Here is a 21,435-nt window from a genome sequence, read left to right on the forward strand (position 1 = left end):
GAAGTTGTCTAAAGAGGTATGACAATTCAACGCAATGTAGAATCCTTGAATGAATCATAGAAAATAGGTATATTTAGTTAACAATACTGTACTGGGGGAAAAAAAGCAATACTGTATCAGCCTTAAATTTAAATGTGATGATGGTTTTATGATCATATAGGAGAATGTCCTTGGTCTTAAGAGACACGAGAAGTACTCAGAGATGGAAATGTCATGTCACAACTTACTCTCCAATTACTGAGGAAAAAAAGCTTGTGTGTGTGTGTGTGTGTGTGTGTGTGTGTGTGTACAGAAAGCATGTGGCAAAAATGTGTTATAAGAATGTTCATTTTACTATTCATTCAACTTTTTTGCAGAACTGAAATTTTTCAAAATAATAAAATAATCAGAATCCTCTTCCTGCTTTTTCATATATTTAAAATACGTAACAATAAAATTTAAAAGTGAGAAACCGTTTAACTTACCGCAAGGAGCTGTCTTATAAGCATGTCTGAGGCTTTCTCAGAAATGTTGCCGACAAAAACTGTAGTAGTGGGACCACAATTTTCATCATTTTCTTTAGCCTTTAAGCCTGGGTGATCCTTTCTTGCTCCCAAATGCTTTCCGACCATGGACACAGTAGGTACTAAAACCTAGAATGAAAAAAAGCAATAAAATTGGAACAGGCAATTAAATTTCCTATCATGTTTAAAGTAACATGTTTTTAGTCTAAAAACAATTTTAAAGTACTAACTATATAGCACATTATTAAAGGTTCTATATATTTAATCTAAAGCTTCTATCATTTTTCATTAATGCAAATTTATTCATGACAATTATTAGATTACCTTTTATTCTTTTTTTTTCCCAACAAGATTTGAGAGCACACACACACACGAGGGGGGAGTGACAGACAGAGAGGGAGAGAGAATCTCAAGCAGACTCCCTCTAGAGCCCCGATGTGGGGCTAGCGACCCGAGATCCAACAACCTTGAGATCATGATCTGAGCCAAAATCAAGTCAGACGTTTAACCAACTGAGCTATCCAGGCACCCCAAATTACCTTTTGAAAACATCTTTGAAAAGAAAATAAAAATAACTTGGATGAAGATTTTTTAATATTTAAGACCTAATTCTAAAATGTCTAAGACATCATAAATCATTTAAAATTATCAAATATATCCAGGAGCTTCTTCACAACTTTACTCTGTACTAATATAAAAGCAAATTTCCAGGGCACCAGGCTGGCTCAGTCAGTTAGGTGTCTGACTCTTGATTTCAGCTCAGGTCATGACTTCAGGGTCCTGGGATACAGCCCGCATCAGGCTCCCGGCTCAGCAGTCATTCCACTTCTCCCCGCCCCCATCTCCTTCTGCCCCTCCCCCACTTGTGCTTGCTCTAAAATAAATAAGCCTCCCCAAATTTTTTTAAGTAAGCACAAATTTTAATTATCCCCCCAATCCTCTGATAGAGCATTTGAACACTCATAGCACTCTCCAACACTTAAATTTTACTTTTATCCGTTAATTACTATTTTCCCTTTATAACTTTCAACTTCCCAGAGGAAGGAATAATCCTACTCATTTTTTTTTATATTTTATTTATTTATTTGACAGACAGAGATCACAAGTAGAGAGAGAGGCAGAAGATCACAGAGAGAGAGGCAGAAGCAGGCTCCCCGCCGAGCAGAGAGCCCAATGCAGGGCTGGATACCAGGACCCTTGAGATCATGACCTGAGCCGAAGGCAGAGGCTTAACCCACGGAGCCACCCAGGTGCCCCAATCCTACTCATTTTTGTATCTGGAACTAAATTTAGCAAAACATGAACAGTAGGCACTGAATAAATAACGGTTAACTCAGGGAGCTCTTCCCAACCCCGAGTCCCACCTTTTCCTATACTGAAATGCAAGAGAGTAAGAGTACCTGCCATGTAGAGGTTTCCCAAAACAGCCAAACAGTGGGTATCCAATGCAAGAAAAACTGGACTCCCCCTTGGTCTGCAGAACCATATTTTCTCAGTGGTCTGCCTCACAGCAGATTCCTGTTTGCCCACAGAGTTACCATCTCCTTTTTAAAATGAGTAACATTCCCTTTCCTCCCTTTTCAAAACCCATGGATAGAAAAACAATTAAAGTAATGAAATCTACGCCCCCCGACAGTGGACTTCCAGAGGAAGTTTGATACTCTACCACTTAACTCAAAGAAAAATCCTGGTTAAACAATAGTTAAAAGGGTTATTATTCATTCATGTGTTACAGCTTAAAGTATATAAAAGCTTTGATGAATGTAAAGAATTAAGACTTAAGAAGACTGAATTAATAGGGACGCCTGGGTGGCTCAGTCAATTAGGAAGCTGCCTTCAGCTCATGTCATGATCCCAGGGTCCTGGGACCGAGTCCCACATCAGGCTCCTTGCTCATCACAGAGTCTGCTTCTCCCTCTGCCTGCTTTTCCCCCTGCTTGTGTACTCTCTCTCTCTAATAAATAAAATCTTAAAAAAACAAAAAAACAAACAAACAAAAAAACGGGGCACCTGGGTGGCTCAGTGGGTTGAGCCTCTGCTTTCAGCTCAGGTCATGATCTCAGGATATTGGGATCGAGCCCCGCACTGGGCTCTCTGCTCAGCAGGGAGCCTGCTTCCTCCTCTCTCTCTGCCTGCCTCTCTGCCTACTTGTGATCTCTGTCAAATAAATAAAATCTTAACAAAAAAAAAAAAGACTGAATAATAAAACACTTTAGCAGAGTAAAGACTTCAAGAAAACTTTACAAAGCTTGAAGATATCATACCAGAGGACAGAAAAAAATAGTTTGGAAGGGGCTAAAAATTTAGGTATATGAGAGAAAAGAATGGAATACATTCAACACAAATTTCACTTCAAAATTTAAGTTTCTATAAGGATCATTTCTAGTCTTTTTTTCTTTTTTTCATTTATGAGATTAAACGTGCCTTGATCATTCTATCTCCCAGGACCAAGATAAGAATAGGGAATGATGAAAGACCCAATGACCTAAATCTAATATAACAAGTATAAGAGTCTAGAGAATATAAGGTAAATCATAAACTGTTTAGGGACCCTATTTTAAAGGCAATTGCATATTATGCATAGCTGAGTGAAAATGATACTCAAGTAGTATGATATACATGCTCTCCCTATTATTCTTCTAAATACTAAAAATAATTTATTAGGTTTTTTGTTTGTTTGTTTGTTTTAGCTTTAAATGCACTAACACATGTGGCACATGGGTGTCTTAGTCCTTAAGCATCTGCCTTCAGCTCAGGTCATGATCCCAGGGTCCTGGGACTGGATCCCACATCAGGTTCCTTGCTTGGCGGGAAGCCCGCTTCTCTCTCTCCCACTCCCCCTGCTTCTGTTCCCTCTCTTGCTGTGTTCTCTGTCAAATAAATAAATAAAACCTTTAAATAAATAAATAAATAAATAAATGTAGTAACACTACTGTATCTCCTTCTTCCTCCTTAAAATTATACTTACAGTTGGAGCAGGAGCCATAATGCTCATTGGTACAGGAATCATTGGGGTCCCTAAGAAAGAAGCACATTAAATCTTATGAATACAAGTAAATATGACTATATTCTATATTATATGGCACATAAATAGGTATCCTCACTCACAGTTTATTTATGTAGAAACATATGACTAATGAAAATTAGATTATTAATGAATGCCTTATTTTCAAAAGCAATGTGGTACAGGCTGGTCTATATAAACTTATACAACTAAAAGCAAGAAGACTACCACTACAGCATACTTCTGTCTCAGGAGTTTAAAAATCTGGACAGGGGCGCCTGGGTGGCTCAGTGGGTTAAGCCTCTGCCTTCGGCTCAGGTCATGATCCCAGGGTCCTGGGATCGAGCCCTCCATCGGGCTCCCTGCTCAGCGGGAAGCCTGCTTCCTCCTCTCTCTCTCTGCCTGCCTCTTTGCCTACTGTGATCTCTCTCTGTCTGTCAAATAAATAAATAAAAATAAAATCTTTAAAAAAAAAAAAAAATCTGGACAGATACTGATTCATGTTCATCCGATTCAGTACATCATGAAAGCCAGTAATTTATGCAAATACAGATTCACTAATGAGTAAACACAGTATTAATGAATCCTTTAAAAGTTAAAAAAAAAAGTATCCAATGAGAAATTAATCTAGAAACCTTGAAAGAATCTTGTTATTGCTGTTTCTTTAATAAAAACAAAAATCAGGGTGCCTGGGTGACTCAGTTGGTTAAGCAACTGCCTTCAGCTCAAGTTATGATCCTGGACTCCTGGGATCAAGTCCCTCATCAGGGTCCCTGCTCAGCAGGGAATCTGCTTCTCCCTCTGACACTCTTCCTTCTCATGCTCTCGCTCTCAAATAAATAAAATCTTTTTTTAAAATTTTTAAAATTCAAAAAAATTTTTTAAAAATGCAAAAAATATGACCAGTAATCTCAGTGTCAAAGAAAATCTCTAAGACAATCGTCTGTTGGATGTACTGAGGGTTTAAGATGGGTCAATGGGGGACACCTGGGTGGCTCAATCGGTTAAACGGCTGCCTTCGGCTCAGGTCATGATCCTAGGGTCCTCGGATCCAGCCCCACATCGGGCTCCTTGCTCATTGAGGATCCTGCTTCTCTCTGCCTCTGCCTGCCACTCTACCTGCTTCTGCTCTCTCTCTCTGACAAAGAAATAAATATTTAAAATAAAAAAAAAAAAAAAAGAGGGGTCAATGGGCTAGTAATATCCACATTTTTGTTTTCAACTACACTGTTTACCAACCAGTGACTACTGTACTGAGTGTTCTTGTGTATATAACTAATGAAAACATCTTGCCAACTGAGCACTAAGAAGAATGCAATGAGGGCAAAAATCAGTGAACGATTTGTCTACTTTTCTAATATAAATTTTAAAATGCTTTTTTAAAAGTATATCTCTGGAAGTTCTGAAATTTCTCTTCAGTTCAAATTTAACTTCAATTTAAGAGAATTCTCCAGCTAAGACTGGTAATAAATTCTTAAATATTTAACATTATCCATTTATTTTCCAATAAAACTTTAATTAACTTGGGCGCTTGGGTGGCTCAGTGGGTTAAAGCCTCTGCCTTCCGTTCGGGTCGTGGTCTCAGGGTCCTGAGATTGAGCCCCGGGCTCTCTGCTTGGCAGGGAGCCTACTTCCTCTTCTCTTTCTCTCTCTCTCTGCCTGCCTCTCTGCCTACTTGTGATCTCTGTCTGTCAAATAAATAAATAAAATCTTAAAAAAATAAAATAAAAAATAAAAAATAAAACTTTAACTTTTAAATGAGAAAAATAAGGATTCTTAAACAATGTAGTCAATAGAATATTGCACAAAATTGAAAAAAACACAGAGGTACCTCGCTGGCTCAGTCAGAGAAGCCTGTGACTCTCCATCTCAGGGTCATGAGTTCGAGCCCCGTGTCAGGTGTAAAGATTATTTAAATCTTTACAGGTGTAAAAATTATTTAAATCTTATCAGGTGTAAAATTATTTAAATATGTACATAAACTTTTAAAAAAGAAAAGAAAAAAGACTTCAGAATCAAACCTGGGTACAACTTGGTTCTATCACATCTAACTATGCAATCTTAGGCAAGCTCTTTAAGCTGCAGTTTCCTCAATTTTCCCCGAGGTAATTTCTTTAGAGCACCTATGAGACTGACTAAGATTACTTATGTTTAGCACTTCAATACAATGGATGCTCAGAACTGTAATTCATCAATCCATGTATCTTAATTTTTCACTTTTAACTTTGCAAAACAAAAAAAAGTCCCCCACCCCCTTTATCAACTGTAATCTAGATGGCACCTTTTCCACAGGTAAAATTTCTACTAAAGAAAAATTCAGGGCACCTGGGTGGCTCAGTCAGTTAAGCAAATGCCTTTGGCTCAGGTCATGATCCCAGGATCCTGGGATGGAGTCCCACATCAGGCTCCCTGCTCAGAAGAAGTCTGTTTCTCCCTTTCCCTCTCCCTCTGCTGGTACACACATGTGCACTTTCTCTTTCTCTATCCCACTCTTAAATAAATAAATAAAACCTTCAAAAAAAAAATAAAAATAAAGAAAAATTCAGAAAAAGACAGTGGGGAAAAATTTTTTTTCTTTAAGCAAGCTCTACACCCAACACGGGGCTCGAACTTACAACACTGAGATCAAGAGTTGCATGTTGTACAGACTGAGCCAGCCAGGCACACCACTGCTTTGTCCTTTTTAATACTAAAACGTATTTTTTTTTTAATATTTTATTTGTTTGTCAGAGAGAGCGAGTGAGCACAAGCAGGGGGAGAAGCAGGCAGAGGGAGCCTGATGTGGAACTCGATCCCAGGACCTTGGGATCATGACCTGAGCCAAAGGCAAATGCTTCACCGACTGAGCCACCCAGGGGTCCTGACAGTTACTTAAAGTTTTACAGTTATGTTTCCTACCTCAATTTACTAATACCATACAATAGAGAATTCACAGTGGAAAATGTATTAGTACTCATTACAAAGATCTACACATGCTGAAGTGAAAAGAAGCAAAAGTACGCGGAGTGAACAGTGTAGTACTGGTTGAATTATTAAAAAAAGAGAAATGGGGAAAGGGTAAACATAAGCAAACACACCAGGATATGTACAATGTGTCTCTGGACAGTTACACACTAGAAGCTGATAAGAAAGGTTATGTTTGGAGAAGGAAATTCTTAGGAACTGTATGGAAAAAAAACTTCCTTTTTCTATAAACATGTATTACATTTTAGAGAAAATTTATAGTTCTTTTTCAAAGCAATTTTCTAATTTAACATAGAACGTGACCATCACACTTAGAATTGCACTAACAGGCAAAACAAGAAAATTATACATGAATATGGGTATTATGGTCTTGAATTACTATCCTAGTTTACCATATTATTTCATTATTTACCTTTTAAAGTATTACTGCTACACACAGAATGCAGAATGAACTGCAACTAAGATCTGCTTTATCATCTAAATATACTTCCCTAAACAGAAATGATAGTGTATGCTGCTGTAAACAGATTCAGAATTAACAGGTTACCACGCTGAATAAATGCCCACATTAATAAGGCACTGAGCAACCAAGAAGAGAAACTGACAATCTGCTTTCGGGGTCTGCTGTCCCATCTTAAAAAAACTATGCAGCCAACAGTCTTAAGAAAAACAGGTTTCATTCTTTTACTTCCATTTAACAATTTGATATAATGTTCATCAGAAAATGTTAAATTTAGTGTTTGCTCTTTAAAAATTCAAACGACTTTAGGGGCGCCTGGGTGGCTCAGTGGGTTAAAGCCTCTGCCTTCCGCTCAGGTCATTATCTCAGAGTCCTGGGATCAAGCCCCGCATTGGCTCTCTGCTCAGCAGGGAGCCTGCTTCCCTTCCTCTCTCTCTCTCTGCCTGCCATACACTTGACCTAGGAGTAGGAGGGCCCCAAAGCTGAGCCTCTAGAATATATGTGTTATGAATTAACAATCCATCTTAAGAGTCAACTTCAATGTACTGTTGATTTCTCAAGAATCAAACTCTTTAGAAAAACACTATAATTTCAAATAGATCATCCAATGGTTAAAAACAGGTCTCTGATGTAAAGCTTTCCTCAAACAAAATATTTCTGGATAATTTACAGGAGCATTAACTGATTTCAGCCTGAATTACACAGGTTCTACGTGGGGGAAGGGCTTAACATACAAATTAAGAGCTCTTAGATGTGGTCTTTTGGAAGGGAAATTGATTTTGTATAAAATGTTTTCAGTCCCACTAAAATATAAAAATATCTAACTACCACCCATAAACCTAAGGAAAAACCCTTGTTCTCCTAGGCCAAGCAATGTTAATTATGTACCTTAAGATAATGGTTCTCAAATGTGTGTCCTCTGAGCTATGCTTAAATAGATGTTTAGGAATCCCCTGTTAAAAACTGTTAACTTCTAAAAATAAAAATTCCTGGGACGCCTGGGTGGCTCAATCAGTTAAGCTAATGCCTTCGGCTCAGGTCATGATCTCAGCGTCCTGGGATTGAGCCCCGACTCAGGCTCCTTGCTCAGCAGGAAGTCTGCTTCTCTCTCCGCTCTGCCTGCTTGTGCAAATTCTCTCTCTCACACACAAATAAATAAAATCTTAAAAAAAAAAAAAAATTCCTGGACTCCAATATCTGAGGATCTGAATCTGTGGATTGGAGTGGAACCTAAATTTTTTTTTTTCCTGAGAGTTCTGGAGAGAGGAAGTTTTTATATGGTAATTTGGAAAGCTCTCCAAGATATATTGTCAAGCATAAAAAAGCAAGAGGCAGGGCACCTGGATGGCTCAGTCAGTTAAGTGTCTAGCTTCAGCTTTGGTCATGATCCCAGGGTCCTGGGATCGAGCCCCACATAGGGCTCCCTGCTCAGTGGGAAGTCTGCTTCTCTCTCTACCCCTCCCCACTGCTCATGATCTCTCTCCACATAAATTAAATAAAATCTTAAAAAAAAAAAGCAAGAGGCAAAATAGTGTGTATGTATACATAGATAGATAGATGGATAGATATATACACACAGATAGATGCTGCTATACATCTTCATGAAAAGAAAAATGGGGGTTCCTGGGTGGCACAGTCCTTAAGCATCTGCCTTCAGCTCAGGTCATGATCCCCGAGTCCTGGACTTGAGCCCCACATTGGGCTCCCTAACTCTGCCAGAAGTCTGCTTCTCCCTCTCCACTCCCCCTTTCTCACTGTGTCGTCGAATAAATAAAATCTTTTTTTTTATATATTTTCTTTATTTATTTGACAGAGAGAGATCACAAGTAGGCAGAGAGGCAGGGAGAGAGGGAGGAAGGGAAGCAGGCTCCCCGCTGAGCAGAGAGCCCGATGAGGGGCTCAATCCCAGGACCCTGGGATCATGACCTAAGCCGAAGGTAGAGGCTTTAACCTACTGAGCCACCCAGGTGCCCCTAAATAAATAAAATCTTAAAAAAAAAAAAGGAAAGAAAAAACTAAAACAGTGGATAAAAGTATACTTAGGGGCAACCTGGGTGGCTCAGTAAGTTAAGCATCCAACTCTTAATTTAAGCTCAGGTTGTGATCTGAGGGTCATATAATCAAGCGCTGTGTGAGATTCTGCACTGGGTGTGGAACCTGCTTGGGATTCTCTCTCCCTCTGTCCCTCCCTCCTGGCTCACCTGCTCACATGCGTGCACGCTCTCCCTCTTTCTTTATGAGGGGGAAAAAAAAAAACAAACACATACTTACAGCAGCTTGTAATGTACATTAAAAACTATCTGAAAGGATAAAGAAACCAATGAGCCTGTTTTGTTTCCCTCTTTTGCTAAGGGAATAATAACAATGCTTATGTGGAAATATGAGCAAAATCTTTCACTGTATACCTTTTTAACTACTGAATCGTACAAATTAGTATGTATTTATTGGAATACGCATTTCCTTTTTAAATAAAGGTGTTTTTGAAAAATCTTCACAGATAAATTTGATACTCAGCCAGATATGAAAAGTACTGTCACAGGAAAATAAGGTACCACATTTACAGAAGTGTGCTAACATCTTCACTCTAAAACACAGTCACGTATGTACCATTTTCCTAAAGTTAACAGTATAATGACAAAAGTACAGTTAAAAATAACAACAGTAGGGGCACCTGGGTCGCTCAGTGGGTTAAAGCCTCTGCCTTCAGCTCAGGTCATGATACCAGTGTCCTGGGATCAAGCCCCACATTGGGCTCTCTGCTCAGCGGGGAGCCTACTTCCTCCTCTCCCTCTGCCTGCCTCTCTGCCTACTTGTGATCTCTCTCTGTCAAATAAATTAAAACAAACAAACAAACAAACAAACAAAAAACAACAGTATCCACAAACTTACCTGGAGGTACAGGTGGAGGAAAACCAGGAAACTGTGGGGGTGGGATCCCTGGTGGAAGTGCTGGGATTCCCATAGGAGGGCGATTCAAATGTGGGGGAAAAGACATTCTTACTGCAGCGGTCTAAAGAAAAAAATCATGACAAATCATTTTATTTGAAAACTTTGCAATTTGATATGCCTGGTTTGTTGGCCTTCATTTTTAGAGTATCTGCAAAATTCTAAAGTTTTCTTACCCAAAGGAGTTGGCAAAGACCCTCTTTTCTCTGTCTGTCCATTGAGAATTTTTAAAACTTAGATCTTTTCTAAAATAAGTTCCCAAAATGTACACGATCTAAATTCAGGATAGACTCCTACAATCATATGGGAATACATATAAAGGAAGAAAAAAATTTTGAGGTTCAGTTAATATCCAAAAACTAAATACCAAACATCAATGAATTTTTTTTTTTAAACCAAACTCAGAATCCAGGAAGATTATCTAACAGTTTTTTGCTTTAAATGTTCTGAGGCATTCATTTTTTTACATACATCAGCACCTTGAAAACTAAATGCACAAAGTTACACAGTATCTGTTGATTCAGTGTTGGCCAGTTCCTCAAGGACAAATGAATGTCTCAGTGAACTATAAACCTGAGAGAGAAGAAACCTCCTGACAGAAGGTCACATACTAACCTGTACTAACCACTCAGATACAGAGAGAACATACAAATTGTGACAGTAAGAAAAATGTCCTAGTTTGTGGTAAACTTAAAAGCAAACCTCTTAACCATTCTTGAATGATATTCAATAAATGAATGAAATTCAAGAATCAGAAGCTAACTTTCTTTTTTAGAAGCTAATTTTTTTAATACAAGAATGCAGTGAACTGTTTCATTTGGTTTGTGATATTACTACTTAAAATAAATTTAATTTTGTCCTTTAAACAAATATAAATATTTAAGACTCCCCTACCACCAAATTTTATAGTTTCATCAACATACTTGAGTGTCCAAAACTATTAGAAAAAGTAAAAAAACTACATTAGGATGTCCTGGGAAGATTCCATGCACCAATTTTAAAAAGCGGCCAAAATAAGTGATTTCATACCAGTAATGGCATTAAATAGCAGTGATTTGATCAACAGGAGATATCTCTGTCAGACACTAGGAAAAACTCCCCCCACACTCTTTGTAACTGAAGGAGTCTAGAGTTGTTTGAAGCTTTTAAAGAACATCTGTCTCTACTATTTGTGTTTCATACATTCATTTACTCACCCTTCAGAAGAGAGAAGATAAAAAGTGCATGTCTTCCACTTCCTCGCCCCCTAATCCCAACAGTTTGGTATATATCGTTGTATTCTTCTAAATACCTTTCTATACACAAACTAATATATAATTATTTGTGTTTTTCTGCAAACAATATAATCATACTATATTGTTAGGTGCATTTCTCCCTCAATTATCATTAACATCTCTTCATATCAGTTCATTAACTTCTACTACTATAATACAGGCATACAATAATTATTTATTCAATATGGATGGTTGATTCAACATTTTGCCTCTTATAATGCTAAACATTCTTGGACATATAAATCTATGCACTGTGCAAGAAATTCTATTGTATAGATTAGTACTACATGTATCTACACTTTACCTCCAAGTCATCCTTCAAAGCTAGTGTACCAATCTGTATCCCCACCACCAATGTATGAGAATGCCCTTTGCTCAGATCCTCACCATTGCTAGAATAAATCAGTGTTTAAATTATAACAACCTAACAGGTAAAAAAAAAAAAAATGCTCTCACTTCGATGAACATTTCCTTAACCACTAAGGAGGTTGAGTATCTTTTTACCTGTTTATTAGACATTTCTTTAAAATGGTCTTAGAGGGGCGCCCGGGTGGCTCAGTGGTTAAAGCCTCTGCCTTTGGCTCAGGTCATGATCCCAGGATCCTGGGATCGAGCCTCACATCGGGCTCTCTGCTCAGCGGGGAGCCTGCCTCCTCCTCCTCTCTCTCTCTGCCTGCCTCTCTGCCTACTTGTGATCTGTCTGTCAAATAAATAAAAATCTTAAAAAAAAAAAAAATGTTTAAAAAAAATAAAATAAAATAAATAAATAAATAAATAAAATGGTCTTAGAAAAGCATGTCCTTCAGACTCAGAGCTGTTCTTCCTCAGTGTTCTTTTGACTTAATTAGTTAGGATAATACAATATTCTATAAAATCTAAACTTCAATTTCAGAAAACACAGTTCACTTAAAATACTTAGAAAGCTTTACAAATAAAATAAATTCCTAGGATTTCATACACTTAGAAAATAAGCTACTGCAAATACTTTAAAATATTAAGTATCAGCATAAATTAAAAAGGAAAAATGCAACTAATTAATGACTGTAGAATTGTTGAATTTTTAAATAATCTTTTTATAAAACTTTTTGCCCAAAAACAAAAACAAATATTCTATATAAAAGGGGCAGGAGTGTATCTCCTTTTAACAGAGGGCTACTGTCCTACTTACAGAAACTCTTCTATTATCATTATAATACTCTATCTCAGCACTTTCTTAGGAGGGCAGTTGATATTAATACCTGTTGAATAAATAAATCAATGAATGAATCAGTAAACCAATTTATTAAGAAGCTCCCATGTGCCAATACTATGCTAGCAATGACCCAGTGCCTAGCCTCAAAATATTTACAAAGATTGGAGCCTGAATTCATCTCCAGAATCATTTATTGTCAAATATTAGCTATAAGTATTATTTTTTAAGACCTATATTCTTGGTGTTTAAATTCTATTTCATGACTTTTAAATGTATAATTCATTCTGTACAAATTAACCAGATTATGTCTTAGTTTATGCCAATATATCCATTCCACTCACTTCTAATTTTTGTGTTCTATGGCCCTTTCATTTAGCACCGTTCACAACTTGCTTATTCACAGGCGAGCTTCATAAAGTGAAGGTATTCTTAGTAAGATAATGGTCCCTCCTGTGGCCAGAAAACTACAATTCTGGTGATCACTGATAAATATTAATTTTCATTTTAAACATCCTAAAATAAGAGTATCAATACTTTTTACAAAATGTACTTCTGTTTTCACATGTGAAAATGAGAATAAACTTTTATAACCAAAAGCAAAGTTTATCAGTTTTTACCTACAGTTGATAAACGGTAATACTGTCACTACAAATTATACAGAGATTCAAAGTTGGTTAAGTACTTTGCAGAATAAAGTAGGGGAAAGACTAGGAACTACTAAAATATGGTGGTCAGGCCTCACCAAGAAGGTAGGCAAATTGAACAAAAGACTCCAAAGGGGCCTAGGCAGAAGCCTTGTATCTGAAGGTAATGGCCTTCCAAGCAAAGTAAACAGCAAATACAAAGAGCCTGAGGTGGGCATGGAGTGTTTATGGGAGGAAAGCAAGGCCAAGAGCTGGAACAGAGTAGTTTTGTTTTGTTTTGTTTTGTTTTAAGATTTATTTATTTATTTATTTGACAGAGAGAGAGATCACAAGCAGGCAGAGAGGCAGGCAGAGAGAGAGGGGGAAGAAGGCTCCCCGCTGAGCAGAGAGCCCGATGCGGGGCTCGATCCCAGGACCCTGAGACCACGACCCGAGCCGAAGGCAGCGGCTTAACCCACTGAGCCACCCAGGCGCCCCTGGAACAGAGTAGTTCTGAGGGAAGTCAAAGATAAATGCCAACCAAGTATTACTTGGGGGAGGGGATTCAGAAAATGTAGTACTTTGTAGGCCACTGTAAAGGTTTTGATTTTTACTATGAATGAGATGGAAAACATTTGAAAGACTTTTGACGTGACTTATATTTTAACAGTGTCACTGGCCACTGTGTTAAGACTGGAGAACAAAGGTAGAAGCAGGAGACTACTGACAATAACACAGTCCAGAGAGGGTGGCCTGAAATAGGTGAAAGTGGTTAAAGTGTTAGATCCCGGATGCAGTACTTTGAAGGTAGCCAACTGCTGCTGAGGGGTCATGTGTGAGATTTAAGAAAAGAAATGCAAAGGTTATTCTATTAGCACTGAAATGACTTAAATAACATTTAAATATACTTGTATTTTTTCACTTTTTTCACTTTCACTTTGGAGTTGATTTCACTTTTAGAAGGCTCAAAGCATTTTTACCCAGTAGGTATGAAACCTTAAGGCCCAAAGTAACAAAAATAAGCACCTATGATGCAAGTGTTCCTTATCTCTAGCGTGGCAGTGGTCATACAGGTTTATTATGCATTTGTCAAAATTAACTGAAATTAAAATGGTTAAAATGGGTGCATTATATTGCATGCAAATTTTATCTCAATAAATCTAGTCTCCTCCATCAAAAAAAAACTTAAAAAAAAAAAAAAACCCTTGCAAATAAGATTTATCTTTACGACTCAAAATATGCAGGCATTCTGCATTTCTTTTTTTTTTTCCTCTTTACATTTTTAAATCACTCTTTTTTTCCTACACTACTTACTGCTTACAACCATTCCTCCATTGCACATTTATCCCAACAGAAAACAAATTACTTCACCAGGAATAGATACAGTGGCTAACCCCATCACGACACTGTGCCAAATTTCAAATGGTAAGAGGTAAATGAACCAACAGATTCTCCTTAGTAAATGAGTATACAACTCTTTCATTCATTCAACAAATATCTATCTCCAATTTTATGTCAGGTTCTAAGTATTGGTTTTATTAGCTCTGAAAGAGCAAATTTAGGATATTATATAGTTACACAGCCAGCCCAGTGGCTCTACACTGAATATAAATGATCCTGACTATAGAATGCATTGTTCACTTGTTTCCAGCCTGCAGGGTACAATGGCCTGACATACCTGCCCCAGCCTAAGCAAAGCAAACCCTTCAAAACATCATTTCTCAAACTGAATTTCTACAGAAGTCAAGTCTTCAGGAAGTATTCCTAAGAAAAAGTGTTCCATGTCTCAAGAATGGGAAATGCTTAACAAAAAATTTCTTCTGCAGGAAAACTTTTCAGAGATATGAAAATACTCAAGTCTCCAAAAAGGGAACTGATCTTTTTCTGAGATTTGCACTTAGCTGTTTTACCAACTTCATTGATTAAAAAGCAATACTACCTACAGAGAAAAATTAGTGGTAGACTGGAGCTGAGGTGGGAACAAGGAGTGGTGTGCAAAAAGGAAGAGAGGAATCCTTTTTGGGGTAACAGATGCACAACTCTAAACATTTATCAAAAAATCATCAAATTAGGGGCGCCTGGGTGGCTCAGTGGGTTAAAGCCTCTGCCTTCAGCTCAGGTCCTGATCCCAGGGTCCTGGGATCCAGCCCCGCATCCCCGGCTCTCTGCTCCGCAGGGAGCCTGTTTCCTCCTCTCTCTCTCTGCCTGTCTCTCTGCCTAGTTGTGATTTCTGTCAAATAAATAAAATATTTTTTTTTTTAAATCATCAAATTACATGTTACAAAGAGTGTATTTTGTGTGTTAACTACTCCTTAATAAAGTTGCTTTAAAAGGGGGGGGGGCGCCTGGGTGGCTCAGTGGGTTAAGGCCTCTGCCTTTGGCTCGGGTCATGGTCCCAAGGTTCTAGGATCGAGCCCTGCATCGGGTTCTCTGCTCGGCAGGGAGCCTGCTTCCCTTCCTCTCTCTCTGCCTGCTTGTGATCTCTGTCTGTCAAATAAATAAATAAAATCTTAAAAAAAAAAAAAAAAAGCAAGGGGCACCTGGGTGGCTCAGTGGGTTAAGCCTCTGCCTTCAGCTCAGGTCATGATCTCAGGGTCCTGGCATCACTCTCTGCTCAGCAGGGAGCCTGCTTCCCTACCCCACCTCTCTCTGCCTGCCTCTCCGGCCTACTTGTAATCTCTGTCAAACAAATAAGTAAAATCATTTAAAAAAAAAAGAAAAGAAAAGAAAAGCAATACCAACTCAGGGCAATTTCAGGCTAAATCCAATTAAGACCTGTAGATCAGACAATATTGAATCAGTATTAATTTCCTGATTTTGTTCACTCTACTATTGTTAAATATGAAAATGTCTTTATTCTAGGAAATACACCTGAAGTGTTTAAGGACTAAGGGACACCTCATCTGCAGCTTACTAGTAAAACACTTCAGAAGAAAACTATGAAGAAAAAGGAGAGGATAAAGCAAATCTGTGAAATGTTATCATTTGGAGAATCTGGGTAAAAGGTATTTGAGAATTCTTTCCACTATTCTTGAAACTTTTTTGAAGTTTGAAATCGTACTAGGTTTTAAAAAGTAGTATATCAACAATTCTGGTGGTGTAAATACCATGTTCTTTTCCAAAGTTTCAAAACTCAAAAAAAGGGTCAGAAAAAAGCTATTCAAAAACTTTAAGGGGGAACCAATCGAAACTCTTTTAGGAATGGCAGTGGTAGCTGTCAGAAAAGACTATCAAAATTAAAATACACAGAATGTTTTTGTAAGATACTGAATGACTCAATGACTACTTTTGCTTCCAAAGCTACAAAATAGTCAATATAATTTTTCTTTAAACCATATGTAAATGAGAGAATTATACAGCTAACCTGTGACCCAAAAATTTACTTGAAAATCCCAAACTCGTAGTAGGTCTGAAACAGTTACCAATGTTAGAATGAACTCATCCTATTTTAAAAACATATTAAAGGGGCACCTGGGTGGCTCAGTGGGTATTTGGCTCAGGTCATGATCCCAGGATCCTGGGATCAAGCTCCACATCGGGCTTTCTGCTCAGCAGGGAGCCTGCTTCCCTTCCTCCCTCTCTGCCTGCCTCTCTGCCTACTTGTGATCTGTCAAATAAATAAATAAAATCTTTAAAATATATATATGTGTATGTATATATATATATATATATATATTTAAAGCCTTACCACAGTGAAATAAAAAGATAACAAACCACAAAATAAAAACACTTAACCCAAACTATTATTAATATATGGTGCCTTTTTTTTAACATTGGAAAAATAAAAACACTTTCTTCCTAGAAGTAGTTTGGAACCATACCTAAATAAATAAATAAATAAGGGGAAAACTACTCTGGGAATCCCAAATGGAAATTTGATAACCCCAAGGAGATGAATTTTTTTTTTTTTTTAAAGTAGGCGCCACACCAAGGGTGGAAAACGGGTTGAACTCACAACCCTGAGATCAAGACCTGAGCTGAGATCAAGAGCTGGATGGCTCAGGGAACCTGAGTGGCTCAGTCAGATAAGCATCTGGCTTTTGATTTCGGCTCAGGTCCTGATCTCAAGTCTTGAGACTCAGCCCTGAGGCGGGTTCCCTGATCAGCAGAAGTCTCCGCAAGGAGTCTGCTTGAGAGTTTCTCTGTCTCTCTCATAAATAAATAAATCTAAAAAAAAAAAAAAGAGTTGGGACACAACTGACTGAGCCACCCAGGTGCCCCAAAAAGAGCAATTATTTAATGAAAATATTAACTAACATTTTAATTTATTTGTTTACAAAAGTCTTTGACATACATTATCTCACTGAATCTCCAAAATTACTTGGCACAGATACGTTATTCATTTACAGATGAAGATGATACCCTGTCCAAGGGAAAACAGTAAGTGGGCAGGGACTCCAAAGTCCCCACTATCCTGAAATTACCAATCCAAAGGCTGTTTTCAACTGTATCACAATGCCTCTTTCCAGTAACAACATACCAAGAAGAAACTTATTAAGGGTTAACTTTGATTTATAAAAACTTATTCAGAATACAGGAGAAGAAATGTTAAGAGTCCCCGCTCAGGCTCTTAAATAACAGTATCAGTTATCTCGGACTAAACACTATGTTACTTAGCCATTGCTCTAAGGATTTTAGGTATGTTTTCTCAGTCCCCAAACACAATAACCTACGAAGCAGATACTGCTCTAATCCTCAATTTACAGATGAAGAAAACCAAGACTTCAAGAAACGTTAAATTAATTAGAACTGCATACTATCTGCTTGAATCATGAGGAAGCAATGACCAACTGGATGCCTTTCAAGGCCGCTGAAGGTTTTTGGATATCCTCGAAAAATTAAAGTCCCCAAAACAACATAAAAATCGTCTACTGCCAACTACCTAATTCAGGATACTTCATACTACAGCAGTCCGGTACAAGAGAAGTCCTATCTCTACCCTCCTTTTGGTCCGCTCCACTCTGCCCAGTACCAAAATGGCTTTTCCAAGGCCATACAAATCCACATTATATAACTTCAAAATAATCTTCATATTCCGAGATCTACTTCGAAAAACGTATTTAAAAAGTACTGAAGACCAAAGAAGAGTAAGAAACAAGGAACACATTTTAATGTGGCACTTGGTCATAGCCTAGAATGAATGGGGATATAGTTTACTGCAACCTCCAGAGGAGGAAGGGGGCAGAACCACAATCCTCATGACAATCTCGAGAGAGCCAGGGGGGTGCTAAAAAAGGTGGGCATTAGCTGAATTCGGGTTGGGGGAGTGAGGGAGTCCACTCGGTGGCGGGCTCTGGATGACGAAAGAGGAAAGGAAAGGAATCCGTTGGTGACCCGGCACCTCGCTAAAAAGGGTGGGTGCTCGATGGATCGTAAGCAGAGCCTGGGGCAAGAGTGTCCTAGGCCCGGAAAATCTACAGTAGAGCTCCGCAAGCTCGGGTTAGAAAGGGGCCTCAGAGAAGGGCTCCGAAGGGGCCGACGGATCATTTTGTGGCAAACGTGGAGCCCAGAATGGGCCAAGGCGATTCACTCTGTGGCGGACCGCAGAGGGGAAAAGGAAAGTGGGCGACAATGCAAGGAGGAAAGCTCTGGCAGTAGGTCCGGCCTCCACCGGCTCCAGATGGGCCCACTGGTTTTCCAGGCCTTAGAGAAGTGAAGAAACCCAAGCCTCGTGCCCGTCCCCTCCCCCACCCCAACCCCCCCTTTACCCCCCAATCCCACCCCGGCCCTTTCGCAGCCTCCCTGGCTTCCCCTCCTCCCGCAACCGAGGTACCCGGTTTCCCGGTTCCCACACGCGTCCAGAGGCGTGAACTCACCCGCCGCTGAGGAAACGGTGCGGTCTTCGCGGTGTTCCGGGCTCCAGGTTACCAGCGGGCTCCACCGGTTCGAGGTCTCTGCGCGCCGCTCGCCGGGAGTCTGGTTCCGAAGCGCCTACTCGCACAGGCCGCAAACACAGCCGCGCTGCGCGGGGAGCTTCTGGAGGTCTTCCTCTTGCCCGGCGTGCACTGCGGCTGGGGAGAGTGAAGAGGAGAATCATAGAGAAGAACGCGTATAGATAGTCCTCTCTTTTGGCTCCGAATCACCACGCTGCGGCGCATAACCATAGAGAAGGAGCGCCTCGTGGGGACTAGAAAGGCGCGAGCTGTATATTACGACCCACTCTGCCATTTTTGATTGGAGCTGATTAAATCTTATGACTACGAGACGCCATCTTGAGGTCAAGGTTCTGCTGCGCACGGCGCAAAGGCTGTTAGAAATGTCTTACCTTTTGTAGTGTGGGTCTCGGGGTTTACAGCCTTCCTCTGTGGCTCGTTGAGGTTCGGCGTACTGCAGACCCGGTTTCACCTAACACCGCAGCGGAAACGGCGAGTGCTGACCTTTCCCTGGAAAACAGCTACCCTTGATACCAAGAACTAACTGGCAAAGGGCGTGGTAGTTTCCAGTGCACGCGCACACCCCTTGTGCGCGCTGGTAGGGCCGGAGAGGTGACTGAAGATACTTGAAATACCTAAAACGGCCTTTAAAAACGTCTCACATAACTTTCATTCTGTAATATAAAGGTGCCGAAAAGATCATTTACTAGATGAACGGAAATAAAACGAGATTAATGGAAATAAACTAATCACAAATGGTTCTTCAATTTATGAACATTTAGGGGCGGTATCTTTTCCCAGGCCTTTGTTTCCCAACTCTTGCTTCTCGAAAGGCTTATCACTTTTTCAATATAAATATTGTTTCCGGGTGCCTGGGTGGCTCAGTGGGTTGAAGCCTCTGCCTTAGGCTCAGGTCACAATCTCAAGGTCCTGGAATCGAGCCCCACATCCGGCTCTCTGCTCAGCCGGGAGCCTGCTTCCCTTCCCCTTTGCCTGCCTCTCTGCCTACTTGTGATCTCTGTCAAATAAAGTATTTAAAAAATAAATAAAAATAAAATAAATATTGTTTCCCTGAGTGCCTGGTGCTGAGCTAAGTGCTTGGAGTATGAAGGTAAATGCAAGTGAGATTTTACCCTTGTTTGGGAAGAGCTGCAAACAATGCAGAACAGATGACAAACACACCATCGTGTATAAAATTGAAACATACACCCTTTCCTTATCTGCTTTTCCTACCGGATTTCACTCTATAGCACTTATCACTACTTACTGTACTATGTATTTTTTTTAAGATTTTTATTTATTTATTTGACAGAGATCACAAGTAGGCAGAGAGGCAGGCAGAGAGGAAGAGAAGCAGCCTCCCTGCTGAGCAAAAAAGCCCTATGCGGGACTCGATCTTAGGACCCTGAGATCATGACCTGAGCAGAAGGCAGAGGCTTTAACCACTGAGCCACCCAGGCACCCCCTATGTTTTTTTCTTATTCTATGGTTTGTCTTTCCCTACTCCACTAGAATGTAAATTTTTAGGGATTGTCGTTCTTGTTCACTGCTGTATCGTAGTGCCTAGGACAAGGCCTGGTATGAAGCAAATGCTCAATAAATAATTGTTGAATTAAAGAAATCATTATTATGTGAGTGCCAACAGAACATAAAATGCTGTGGGAGAATAATGGGGAAGGCTCTAACATTACTATCATTTGTAAAATTTACATCCACCTGTATTTCTTATTAGGTTTCCTTACCATTAAATAGGGCTAATAATAGCTATTTCCCAGAGCTATTGCAAGAATTAAATTAACTGGGCGCCTGGGTGGCTCAGTTGGTTAAGCGACTGCCTTCAGCTCAGGTCATGATCCCAGAGTCCTGGGATCGAGTTCCGCATCGGGCTCCCTGCTGCCTGGGGAGTCTGCTCCCTCTGACCTTCTCTCCTCTCATGCTCTCTCTTACTGTCCCTCTCTCAAATAAATAAATAAATAAAAATCTTAAAGAAAAAAAAAGATGTGAAATATTAAAAAATGAATTAAATTAACTAATGCATGTGAAAATACTTTGTTCAGTAAAGTGCTAGTCAAATGCTAATTACATTTTTCAAATAACAGATTATGAGGGCATCTGGGTGGCTCAGTTGGTTATGCAGCTGCCTTCTGTTCAGGTCGTGATCCCAGGGTCCTAGGGTTGAGCCCCCACATTGGGCTCCCTGCTCAGTGGGGAGCCTGGTTCTCCCTCTGCCTCTGCCACCCCCTGCTTGTGTTCTCTCTCTTGCTCTCTGTCAAATAAATAAATAAAATCTTTAGGAAAAAAACAGATTATGCCTATTTTTTACAACTACCAGCATGAACACAGAAATCCTTTCAAATTACTCTGTATCCCTTTCCTTTTTAGAAACGTTGTATAGAAATTCGTGTATTACTTTTATAAAAAACAACTACAAAAAAAAGAGTTGTCTTAAGTTTGCTAGCTTTTTTGTAGTAGACATTTGTTGCTTACGTTGACCCTGCGTCCGTTCCCCTGCCTTTGGTAATGGCACTCCAAATTTCCTAAATGATCCTTCCACTACTCTAGATCTTTGTAGTTTGGGTGTAAACTCCTAACCCTA

General features: G+C 39.4%; 1 protein-coding gene across 1 annotated transcript in view; it reads right to left on the reverse strand.

Moving 5' to 3' along the window:
* LOC111148527 (RNA binding motif protein 25) overlaps positions 1–19,430 on the reverse strand; it is a 57,107-nt gene extending 37,677 nt beyond the window's left edge. Inside the window, exons 1-5 of the mRNA XM_022505155.1 lie at positions 19,232–19,430; positions 18,783–18,971; positions 9,821–9,941; positions 3,472–3,521; positions 465–632 (exon numbers count right to left, since the gene is read on the reverse strand). Coding sequence (XP_022360863.1) covers positions 465–632; positions 3,472–3,521; positions 9,821–9,926 — 324 coding nt within the window. The 5' untranslated portion in view covers positions 9,927–9,941; positions 18,783–18,971; positions 19,232–19,430. The remainder of the gene's footprint in view (positions 1–464; positions 633–3,471; positions 3,522–9,820; positions 9,942–18,782; positions 18,972–19,231) is intronic.
* Between the last annotated feature and the right edge of the window lie 2,005 nt (positions 19,431–21,435).

This window comes from Enhydra lutris, unplaced genomic scaffold (assembly GCF_002288905.1).
Source record: "Enhydra lutris kenyoni isolate GAN:26980312 unplaced genomic scaffold, ASM228890v2 scaffoldscaffold20, whole genome shotgun sequence".
Classification (NCBI taxonomy): domain Eukaryota; kingdom Metazoa; phylum Chordata; class Mammalia; order Carnivora; family Mustelidae; genus Enhydra; species Enhydra lutris.